Raw genomic sequence first — 12532 nt, forward strand, 5'->3', positions numbered from 1 at the left:
GCAGTGAGCGGAACCAGCAAAGCGGAGGCGGGGCGCTCGGGTGGCCCCCCGCGTTGGCTACTGACGCACAACGGGTCAGGGCTAATCATTTACTTATCTTTTTAAATGACCCCTTTAAAAATTCCCTCTCAACCCACAACCCTTTGTGCTCCCTTACCATCCGCCTCTGTCCCTCCCCCTCCCCCCGGGCCAAAAAGGGCCTCGGCTTGGTATGCTGCGGGAGGGGGAAAAGGGGGAGCAGCATTGGCTGCCTTTCCCCCTCTCCCACCTGGCATTACTAGGTCCCCACCAGGGACATGGCTGCTCCAGGGCTTGGGGTGCTAGCCTGGGATTTAGGAGTTCTGGCTTCAAGTCCCTGTTTGGCTGCAGCTTTCTGTAGGCCCTTGGGTGAGTGGCTCAGGGGAAGGTTTTCCGAAGACACCTGTTAGGCACCTAACGCCGTGGGACCAGGCACCTCATTGCTGTTGGTGCTTTTGGAAACCTTCTCCCCTTAGGGGCTGTTTGCCTTCGCTCCCCAGTTCATAGCACTGCGCTAGCGCCCAGGCACCTTGCAAGGGGAAATCCTCTAAAGACCATGAGGCGCTTAGCTAAGCTGGGGAGGGGCTTCAGATGAGAACCTGACTCTTTCAGTGGGGCCCGCTCCATCTCTTGGGGGACCCTGTGACTGTTAGAGGAGATCAGTGAGTATCAGCCTGCTGGATGCTGGCTCCCAGGGGCGCTGACTCCTCTTAGGTTCTCTGTTCGAAGGGATCTTTTCCATCCCTCCATCCCAACTGAACGGGCTGAGGAAATCAGTGCTTCCCCGAGATCGGCTTTCTCACACACTGAGAAAGCCGTGAGCTGAGTCCTGTCCCACACAGTCCTCTGGCAATGGGACAAAGGCAAATCAGGGTCCCCTCCTGCTGAGGGACAGTCAGCATAGAGGACGCCAGCATTGGGAAAGGCGTGAGGACAGGCAGAGCCGTGCCTGCCTCTGGCACCTCCTGCTGTGGGATCTCACAGGTCTCAGGCAGGATCAGAGCACACCAACAGGATGGAGCCCTGCCGTTCCCCCACCTACTTTGAGACTCACTTTGGGGCCTCCGGGACTTTGGCTTGAGCGACGACTCTGAACAGCTCCTTGGCAGTGGGGCGGCATCAGGACTCGGGTGGCTTTGTGAATGCTGATTGCCAGAGACGCAGGTGCACACAGGGATTTAGGGGCCTACAGGGTTAGGCAGCAGGGAAGTGGCAGTTTTGAAAATGCCAGCGGTGTTTAAGAAGTGGCCGCAGGCACCTACCTAGTGGCCATAGGTGCCTGCATCCCGCTGAGGAGCTCGGCTGAAGTGGCTTGCCCCAGGTCACACGGGCAACTTGTAGCAGAGCTGGGAACTGACCCCACTCTCTAGTCTTGGTCTCTTCCCCTCCCTGGCTGCTACAAATGAGCCTGGCCCTGCAGAGCCATTGCTGGCTCGGATGGAGCAGCGAGCGCAGCCGCGTTAACATCAGTGTTGCCAACTCTTACGGTTTTTTCGGGAATGGAGGGATTTTGGTTGGGGCTGGAGCCGGGCTTCGGCTGATGTGAGAAGCTCCAGTCCTCCAGTGACCCATCAGAGCTGCTGCAGAAAGAGCTCTCTCTCTCCCCTTCCCCAGGGAAACGCCAAGGGAGGAGGGAGCTAAAGACCCCAGCAGCTCAGCTCCTCTCCTTCCTCCTGTGAGCAACCAGGAGAGGACGGTGCCTCTGCTCCTCCCACTCCCTGCAGCACCTCCCTGGGGAGGGGTGAAGAATCCCTGGGAAGCACCCAGCCTGGAAGGAGGAGAGGGGTCCCCACTGCAGCCCCCCAGGCTTGGGAGAGGGGGTAAAGAGCCACAGGAGGAGCAGAGTGGGCTGAACTAGGGAGGTGGGGGCTGGGTGGGATGAACTGATGGGGCGAGGGCTGGGGGTAGAACTGATGGGGTGCTTAGGACAGGCTGAACTAATGGGGGGATGCAGAAATAACAGGGTGTTGGAGGGTTGAACCGATGGTGGATGGAGGGAAGAACTGATAGGGTGAAGTAAGATGGGCAGAACTGATATGGGGACTGGCTGGGACAGGACTGATTTGGAGGTCAGGGGCAGAATTAATTGCAGGGCAGGGGATGGAGAGATGTTGGGGTGAGAGCTCCTGCAGTGGGGGACGGGGGGCAAATCCCCTTACTCAATACATTTGGGAGAGTGAGAGGCACTAATTGTCTCACAGACCCACGCTGGGGCTGGACAGGGGGAGTTGAAAAATCAAAGGACAGGCCAAAAAACCACACTACCGTCTTTTAAAAAAATCTCATGATATTGTGGGCTGTCCTCCTGATTTGTTGGGGTTATGCTGTTTGATCTCTTGACGTTCCCAGTACTGCAACATTCCCACAGGGGCCTGTCAATATGATGCTGAATGCTGCAGGAATCGGTCTCCCCAGCAGCTGGCTAATTCTGCAGCACTTACTTAGCACTGAATAAGGGTGCTGGACTATTTAAACCCTGCATGGGACTCACCAAAGTAATGGGAAGCCTGGCCCCCTCAGGTGAAGGGGGGGCCCACAGAATCCAGAACTGAACTGAAAACAGAGGGCAAAGAATAAGAAACAGGGATGGGGTGCAGCTCACAGGTCAAACTGAGGGACCCAGAGGGGAACGCCATGCACAGAACGCCAGACAGAGTCCACTGCTCCCACAAGGAGTCAATGCAGTCGGCTGACGCCATCCAAGGAACTCTGCACAGACAAGGGACTTGCAAACGGGCCTCCAGTCACAGGAACACTGCCTCCCTGTCCTGCTTTGATGTGTGGCTGTCCTGGCCAATGCCAGGCGCCTGACAAGGAAGCCTCAGGACTTTGTGGGGCCATGGATGGGTCGGCCCAGGAGACCAAAGGGCTCTGGTTATCTGCAAATGTCATTTAATCACTCTGCTTGGACATGCCCTGGAGTGGCTGCCTGAATGGGCAAGAGGATGGTCCTGCCTCCATGGCCCATTCGGTCACTGCTGCCTCTACAATGACTGCCGGTGGCTATGGATGCCTCTCCACTAGAAACCCCCAGGCTCACCACCTACAGGCTCCCAAAGACCCATGGGACAACTTTCAGTCCCTCCTGACCTGGGCTGGGGTGGGTCTGCTGCCCTCTGAGGCAAACGTCTCTGTTCCTCATCCCCAGTCTTCTGAACCTGCCAGTCCCCCATGGTTTCCATCTGCTCCAATGCCTCCCTGCCCCTCGGAGTATTTTACATTCTTTGGCTGGAGTTGACAGGGCCTGACGGGCTGATCTAATCTGGTTCCCACACTGGCTGGAATCTAAAACTAACATCCCCAAATGAGGTAACAGCACTTGAATCAACAAACCGCCCTAAACAGATGGACAGGGAGAGAGAACAGAGATTTCCCCCCTCTGCCACTCTCCAGCTCAGTGAAGTAACTCAGTTCGGCACTGAGCGTGGCTGACGTGGGAAAATCTGGGCTTCAAGACAGGGCTTATAGCATAGCAAGCTCGGCGTGCGCCTGCCCCAGTTGGAGGCCTGCTTTCCCATGTCAGTCGCTGTGGGGGTGAAGCTGCCAGGCTGCGACGCTGCACAGATCTCCAGGAAGCAAAGGCCTGTTCTCCCAGCCCTATTCCTTTCCTTTTCGGGGGGTGAGGGAAACAAGTTGTCACGGGCCCTTTAAACAACAAATCAAATCAATGAGATGAATGATATGGTGTTTCTGAGAGGCCCTGCCTAGGGAAACCAGCCCAGCTCCGGACATTATACTGAGCAAGGGGCTTCCCCTTTAAAAATTCTTCTTGCTACCATTAAGGATCTGGGTCTGCACCTTTGTGTGATACTGTTTTCCTCTTCCACGCTTTGTCTGGCCTGTCTAGTTAAATCACAAACTCTTTTGAGCAGGGCCTGTCTCTCACTATGTGCATGTACGCCGCATAGCACACTGGAACCCCAATTTGGGTTGGGGCCTGTAATACACATTTGAATCAATTATGGAACGAAACAGTCCTCTTTGGTAACTCTTGGTTTACTTGTGTTACGAAGTGTGTGAGATTCTTTCACCTGTCAAGGTTTGGCTAGAAACTTGTTTATCAGATCGTCAGAAGGGGGAAGCAGATGCTGCAGGTTCTCAGTTATCTGCTTAGCTTGGGAGACATACAAATTGTTCCGATTTTCAGGAGTTCCTATCATGGGGCGTTAAAGGCAACGGAGCGGGTGGCGTTCCAGGAGCTGGTGAGGCAGGCACCTTCGAATGCTTGTGGGATGCATAATCAAGATCTTCCTGCAGCTGCTTAAATATTTAATTAGCACATCTTATTAACATTTCAGATAATTGCTATGTCTCTAAGAAATTGGAGTTGCAGACTTCCTGATGAGCCTGCCAGACAGTGCGAAAGTGCAGGTCCCATAAGCACACAGGAGATGTGGACGAAGCTAACCTATGATGTTCACATGCCGAATACCCGGAAATGAGCCAGAGGGGAGGGTTTGGGAGGGGAACTTAACCAGGCTCATTTCAGCACAAAGGGGCCTTTCTCAGTTTTATTTTTAAAAATTTAAACAAAACCCATCCTCGGTCTGGAGTGGTGCCACCGTAACAAGCCCGGGCTGTGTAGAGACAGACACCATCATCAGGAGAGGACTAAGCCCAAGTCCCTGCCACTAAACTCCTTTAGCTGTGAGTAGCAGGCTGCTACAGTCACGCTCACACACACACTAAGCTAGTGTCCATTCTCTGCACACACACCCCTTCTGAACATCTGAGGTCGATGGGAGTTCACGTCCCTATCTAGGGTGTGATTTTGTAACAAAGATGTATATACAGACAGACACCACAGGGTCTCAGCAGGGATCAAGCCCTGGGACTGTCAGCACCCAAAGCACAAACCCTGCCACTTAGGCTAAAGGAGGAACTTACTCCTTGAGCTGTACGAAGCAACAAGTTCTTACAGTCGCTGGGGTCTGCTGCAGGGAGAAGAGAATCCCTGGCTACAGCCAGCGTGTTAGACAAACAAGATTAAAAAAAGTGACAGCCAGTTTAGGTGCAAATTTTAGAGTTCGTAAATAAAATGCAGGAGAAACATTTTCATGAATGAATATGTACACAGGGTGGTTGAAAACTAGAGGTTATTTTTGGTCTGGATTTAAAGATTTAGAGATTTAACAGAGATCTGGACGGGACCTAACGTGGGGAACAGATTATCCCACATCTGCCTACAGCAGAGTTCTTACAGCTTCCACTGCAGCACGTGGATCTGGCCAGCGTCAGGATACTGAAGCAGATGGACCTTGGTTCTGATTCAGTCTGGCAAACTATGTTAAACAGCCCCCTGCAGTTTGCAAACCTGTCTAGTGCTATTGACTGACAACATGGAAGTGAAACTAACTAGAAACACCAGCGAAACAGGCCAGTGTATCTTCATCCTCCAGTCCAAGTGAAATATACCAGTGGGGAAAAGTAAAGAGGAAGGTAGGAAGAGCCAGACTGGATCAGCCCTGAGGTCCATCCAATCCAGGATCCTGTCTCTGGCAGTGGCCAGTACGAGTTGTTTCAGAGGAAGGTGCAAGAAACACTAAAGTGGGCAGTTCTGGACTAACCTACCCAGAGAAGTTTCCTCCTGACCTCTGCAGTGAGAGGCTGGCTTATGGCCTGAAGCATGAGAGTTTATCCCTTCCAGACATGTATTGTTATTTTAAATCCTGTTTAACTATGGATGCTTTATCCATATTATCCATGTTAATGCCGAATGCTTTCTGGAACCCTAAGCAATTAAATCATCAGAGGGTGTTATTAGCAACACAGATAAAGACCCAGATGGGGTTTTTAGTCTGATAGTATCCATTTAAGGAGCTAATTTCCCCCCAGTAGTGGCAAAAAAGAGAAGGGGTGACTGATGACCAGGTGGTGGCAGCAGCGAGTCATTTCCCATCTCAGATGTTGCCTCTCAGGCTGCGATTTAGGTGCAAGCTTGCACCAACCCCACAAGAGTGCTTTCAAGGGGCCCACTGGCCAGCCATCAAGCTATTGTATTGCTTGAGAGGCCAGAAGTGGCTCAGAGGCCCTGCATCTCAGAAACGTGCAGGGCTGCCACTCTCAGAGTCCCTGCCATTTTCAGGCTCTCGTTTATGTATGTTTTTTAAGCCTGCATGGTGGGAAAGGGGATTGACTGTACTTTCAAAACTACTCGCAAGTCCATCCCTAACATCCATCCCCAGAGCCAGGGGTTCAAGCTGGACCCAGCCGGGAACATCTTCACCTCTCAAACCAAGCACTCCCACCCCACCCCACCCACCCACACACACCCACACCCACACCCACACGACAGTCAGGGATTAACAGGCTGACAAACAGAAGGGGAAAGGTCTGCTTCGTGGTCCTGGCAGCTTCAGACCTGCCATGATCTGTATGAATAACGATGTGTACTGCACAACAGACTCTTTCATCAGAGGATCTCAATGCATTTTACAGACATTCGGGAATTGCATCTCCCTGCATTCCAGTGAAGTTAGGATTATTCCATTTTACAGGTAACAGGAAGTTTAACTGACCGCTCTGAGGCCACGCAGGGAGAGCCACGAAAAGGACCCAGAAGTCCTGACCCCCTCTGACTCGGTATTTATACTATCATGAGAACCACCGGTGCCAGAAACTAGAGCTTTATACTGTCCTAGAGCAACTCCGAATCTGAACTGTGCTCCAAATCTGAAGCAGCCGCTAGTGTTCTGTGGCAAGTTGGCTGGTCGCATAATGCTGGCTCCTCCTCCTCATTTCCAAGGTGCTACATCATATTACAGACAGCGAGAAATAAACTAAATACTTTCCCAGATAAGCAACTGCTGTGGTAGCCATTAGGATGTTATGTGACAGTGAATGACAAGTGAGGGGTCCCTGAGCTGTGGTGTGGGACACATTAAGAAAGAGTCCGAGTACTTTTGGTAGAAAAGATAAGTGCCGGGTTCTCCTTTCAACCTAAACCAGTTTTACAGCTGGTAATTCCACTCACTTTAGTGGAGTTGCTCCTGATCTTCCCCAGTGCAAGCAAGAAGAGAATAGGGACTTTTCTCTCTCCCTCTAGGGTTTTCTCAGAAATTAGCTGTTAAAATCATGTCAGAACTGAAGTGGAGGGAGAGGGAGCAAGAAGGTAATCAGAATGATGTGGTTTACAGGTCCACCCTCACAACCTGCCATGGCCAGAAATGAATCTCGTTTCCTGCTGGAACCCCAGTTTTCCAGAGCTGTAAGGCATGTGGGCCTAGTTCTAACTGTCTGCAAGATACAGGACTGTAACACTGTGCCTGGCCCCTTAGTCTAACAGGGCTTTTTGGACCTTAATATAGTGAGTCCCAGATTGCAGGTCATTTGCTGTAAGACGAGCAGTCATGCTACCTTCTGCCGTGACGTTGCTAGGTCTCATAAAATAAGCAAGGTCTGTCTGTGCTAGTACTTGGATGGGAGATCTTCAAAAACCAACCAACAAACCACCTAGCTGCTGCGCTGAATGGTGCTGGTGACTCAGAGGAGGCCACTGTTCACTCAATATTGAGCGAGCTCCCCAGCATGCTATCGGAGGGCAGTGCGCCCCTGGAAGTATCATCTCGTAGGTGAGATATAAATCCAAGGTCCTGACCACTTCTGGGATGAAATTCTGGACCCAATCAAGTTAATGGCAAAACTCCAACAGACTTTAACAGAGGCAGGATTTCACCCTGGTCTTTAAAGCTCCGTCTGCACTTTCCCCAACCAACTTGGGTTGATTAATGCTTGTTTTCTGACCATCTTCCTACTCTGGTAATTATAGTCTGCCTATCTTTAACTCCTGCACCAGTTTCAGCTGGATATGGTCTCTTGCCTTATTGGGTAGTATTGCTGTGTACTGTTAAGCAGTTGCCATTTTCCACCCCAGAAGTGATTGCATTTCAGTAGCTGGTGAAATCATTCCTGTGCCTACAGCTTGTCAAGCGCTTTGAGATCCCTGGGGTTAAAAGCTGCAGGGAAGTTGCTGTTGTAGCCAAGGACAACGGGGTGTTGTGTGTAAAGGGGGGTACTCACACAGCGTACAGGCTGGTTCAGGGTTAGAATGATTGCTGAGTCGCTGGACAAGTTCTGGTTCTCACAAATGAACTGGAAAAAAAAAAACAACCCAAGTCATTTCTGCATGGTGGAAGGACAGCTGGTCGTTGATGCAGCAGACTGATCAGAGACACAGGGTTGCAAACACTTCAATCAGTTCTATAGCCTGTGTTAGGCAGGTCAGACTAGATGACCTAATGGTCCCTTCTGGCCTTAGAAGCCATGAATATGAATCAAGGGGCAGATGGCAAAGGCCTGGCAGGTCTACGGGGCCCATCTCCCAACTCTTTATAGGTAAGTGTCCTGAACAGTCTGGGCACTTCTAACCAGGAAACTGTCGTCTGACCTGTATTTGCTAGCATATGTGCCAAAACGGGCTTAGGACCTAGAGCGAGGGGTCAGGTGGAGAGATCTGGGTCTCACCAGCGTGTTCCTGCCAATAAGTGGTTGGAGTCCGACACTCCATCACGTGATTTATGGGGCCCACCCACTGTGAAAACAAACCCCCAAAACGTTTCCCTCTCCCTGCTTCCTGTTACCACGGCCCCCTCTCCTGTGCCTGATGCAGCTCACGTCCTAGCCTCATCATCTAATTTCTGTTGTTGTTTATAGCATGCCCAATTTCTAGAGCAAACAAAATGACCAGATATGGCCTCTGTCCAAAGCCATAACAATCTAATTCCTCTCCAAGTCAGTCAGGGCTGGATTCACAAAAGTACCTAGGTGCCTAAACCCCAGATTTAGAAACCTAAGTCCCAGTTTTGGGTCCACGGCAACCCTCAAAACTGCCGCTGAACCCAGGAGATGCCAATACTCCCTCAGCACCTGTGTTTGCCTTAAAAATTGCTGCCGTGCCTATGTTCCTGCCTCTGGGCCTCGGCACTGATGCCTCACTCTAGGCACCTGGACCCCTATCTCCCACTTAAACTCCAGAGCAATTCACAAACCGGGGGAAGACAGGCGTTTGGCCATCTACGTCATCTGTGGGGCCAATCCGAGAGGTGTGCTCGGAGATCGCCTACCAGACTGGGCCCATCAGGTGAGTTCAGTGGAGGGAGGGGAAGAAAAAGAAGAGCTCCCACATAACAGCTGCAACAGGAGAGATTGAAGAAGCCCTACCTCAGAGTATCTGGTAGCCTAGTAGTTAGTGGCACTCACCTGGGATGTGGGAGACCCCCCATCCCCATTCTCCCACTCAGGCAGAGGGGGGAATTGAATTGGCGGGGGGGGAGTCTCCCACATCCCAGGGGAGTGCTCCAACCACTGGGCTGAGTAGTGAGGGAGGTAGGACCTTTCCCTCTGCTGCTTGGCTTCTTGCAAAAACCGTAGATGGCTAACCCCACAGCTGGGACTCACAAGCGGAGCTAGGCACCTCCCTGCAGCCCAGACTTAGCTCCAATGCAGGGGCAGGGCTTAGCGCACCCCCCCCCCCCCCGGTTGGCATCTCCCATTGGCCGGCTTGGGCGGCTCCGTGCCTTGCATGCTGGCTTTTGTGAATTACAGTCTAAGGCACCTGTCTGTCCCCATTCATTATATAGAGAGCCTGGGCACCTACCTCCTGTGATTTTCTCGGCACCAAGTCACTCGGTGTCACAAAGCCTAAGGACCTTTGTGAATCCAGCCCTCGCGCCCTCCATTATACTCCCCATCCCACCCCCCAAACGAGATGTTTTTCCTGATCAGCTTCCCAACAGTAGTCCTCCTTCGCCCCTATCTCTAAATCTATACACTGCGGGGGGGGGGGGGGGTGTCTGTCCATTCCTGTCTTGCGGGCTCATGTGTTTGTAGAGACTTCCCTTGCAAGAGATCACCCCCTGATGACAACAGAGATACATACGCAATGACACATGCCGTAAGGAACCCCTGACCTATGCATACATTGGGTGCTACTTCAAATGAATACGCTGTTTTAGGACTAAAACACAAGCCTCTGCTCCTTGAGCAGAAAGAGGGTCTCTATTTGCTGTCAGCAGCCGTAGTAGGGCTTATATCCTTTCTGTGGTCCAGCCACCAGAGAGAGACCTGATCACATACTGAACCTGGCACGTTCCAGTGCCATAAGGCTTGACAGTCTTAGGCCGCCCAAGAGGACTGAGCCTTTTCTTCTGCTGGCTTTGGGCATGCCCACCTACACCCAGGCCCTTGTTACCTGACTTTTGGACAGGGAGTCAGTGGGCTTGGGTTCCCTGCCAGGAGCTGGAGTGCTGGCTGCAATAGAGATCACAGTTCCAGAGCTTGAGGCTCGTGGTTGTGATACAACGCCCGACCGCCGTGTGGTTGGAACTGCAACTTTCCCATGTTTGGTAGTACTTTCCGCAGATGCCACAGGCTTCACTGACTGGTGTCCATTCTGGGGGGTATGTTCCTTGTCCGCAGCAGCACCTGAGCCCCTTACTAGACATCAGAACACAAACAAACAAGACGTTGATCAGTTATAGCGAAGCCCGACCAAAATGCGAAGAGCAGACAGGCGCCGCGAGGAGCGATGAACGGTGACCTGCAAAAGGAAGCTTTCGCCTAAACTTTACATGACATTTATTGGCAGCCCTACCTGTATCCTGAAGTTTTTTGTCTAGGAATTCCTTAGTGGTGTTTATTAAAATAAAAGAAAAGGGGTGGGCAGGGTGGGGGCAGGTTAGAGAATACTGATATGTCAAAACTTGCTGTAGATTGTTATATTCCCTTGAGATGAAACCTCACCACTCTGGGGCCTGAAGGCTGCCCTGCTTTATGCCAAGTTAAAGCCACTCTCTGAGGGGATCTGCCAGGGGCTGTGATGGGGGGAGGGTGCCAGCTGAATGCCCCCCATAAATCCCCCTTATAGAAGGATCTCGCTGATTTCTTCCAAGAGAAAACTGACAAAAATCATGACCTTCCCCATCCCCTCAGCTCACCTCCCCTCCTACAACTCTCGACGCAGCAGTTTCTCATCTGTTCTCCTCCCCTAACTCCTTCACTTGCCCCAGTGGCCTCCTCCCACCTTATTTCCTGATCTCCCTCATGTCTAGGCTCATCCCCTCCCTTATGCTCCTCCTTAACCTCTCTCCTCTGACTCCTTCCCCTCACCACACAAACATGCTTTGGCCTCTCCATTTTTTTTTTTTTTAAAAACCCACCACCTTTGTCCCCACTTCCTGCTCCAACTACTCCCCCCATTTCCCTTCTCCCTTTCATCATGAAGCTCATTTAATGCAGTGTCCACAGCTGCTGTCTGGAGTTCCTCTCCTTCCGTTCCATCCCAGATCCTCACCAGTCTGGCTTCTGCTCCTTGCAATCCACTGAACTCGCTCTTGACAAAGTCTCTAATGACCTGTTCTTAGCCAAAGCTCAGAACCAGTCAATGCTCCATCCTCACCCTCCTGGAGCGGTCAGCTGCCTTCGACACAGTCAGTCCTGCTCTTCTTGAGATCTTGTCCTCCCTTGGCTTCCATGACTCTGTCCTCTCCTGGTTCTCCCTAATCACTCCTTCAGTGTGTCCCCCTCCGACTTTCTATGAGGGCTCCACAAGGCTCTGTCCTGGGTCCTCTTCTCTTCTCCCTCTATCCTTATCCCTGGGTAATTTCATCCGTAAACACTAATTCAACCACCATCTCTATGCTCTCTACCTCTCTACTCCAGACCTGTCTCCTTCTATTCAGAATCAAATCTCAGCCTGCCTCTCTGACACCCTGTGGATGTCTAGCTTTCAGCCCAAGCTCAGCATGGCTAAAAGAACTCTTAAACTCTCCTGCAAAAAAAAAGGAAAATCTCCTCGTAACCTTCTCTCTTGATCACAGGCCTGTAACCTGGGCATCATCTTTGATTCAGATCTCTGTCTAGGTCCTCACATCCAGGCTATGTCTACAGCATGCCGATTCTTCAAAAAAGAACTACATAAGTTCATGGAGGATAGGTCCATCAATGGCTATTAGCCAGGATGGGCAGGGATGGTGTCCCTAGCCTCTGTTTGCCAGCAGCTGGGAATGGGCGACAGGGGATGGATCACTTGATGATTACCTGTTCTGTTCATTCCCTCTGAAGCACCTGGCATTGGCCACTGTCGGAAGACAGGATACTGGGCTAGATGGACCTTTGGTCTAACCCACTATGGCTGTTCTTATGTTCTTTCTGTATAACCTCTCTAAGATGCAGCTTTTTCTATCCATCCACACAACTAAAATTCTCATCCAGGCTCTCATCTTGATTAGAGCAACGTCCCTCATTCTGGCCTTGAAAAATACAACCTTGCCCCATTCGTATCCAGAATGCTTCTTCAACGATCGTTTTCCTAGTCCATTGTGTTGACCATGTTGCCCCTTTCTTGGCATACCTCCACTGCCTCCCCCTTCTCCATCATGTCATACATAAGCTGGTTTCCATGGCCTACTTGCTAAATTTTCAAACAAGCACAGACGGGGCCCTGGTAGGGACAAGCGAGGAATTCGGCCTCTATGCTCCATTTGGTCCTGAGCCTCTTTTGCTGAGGCTGTCAACA

The 12532-nt window shown here is 51.5% G+C and overlaps 1 protein-coding gene across 1 annotated transcript in view; it reads right to left on the reverse strand.

Moving 5' to 3' along the window:
* Window positions 1-12532, reverse strand: part of PODXL (podocalyxin like) — an 89309-nt gene that overhangs the window by 22493 nt on the left and 54284 nt on the right. Inside the window, exons 5-6 of the mRNA XM_074942700.1 lie at window positions 10208-10452; window positions 8038-8109 (exon numbers count right to left, since the gene is read on the reverse strand). Of these exons, the coding sequence (XP_074798801.1) occupies window positions 8038-8109; window positions 10208-10452 (317 nt within the window). The remainder of the gene's footprint in view (window positions 1-8037; window positions 8110-10207; window positions 10453-12532) is intronic.

The sequence above is a fragment of the Natator depressus genome, chromosome 1, assembly GCF_965152275.1.
Source record: "Natator depressus isolate rNatDep1 chromosome 1, rNatDep2.hap1, whole genome shotgun sequence".
In the NCBI taxonomy this organism is placed as follows: Eukaryota; Metazoa; Chordata; order Testudines; family Cheloniidae; genus Natator; species Natator depressus.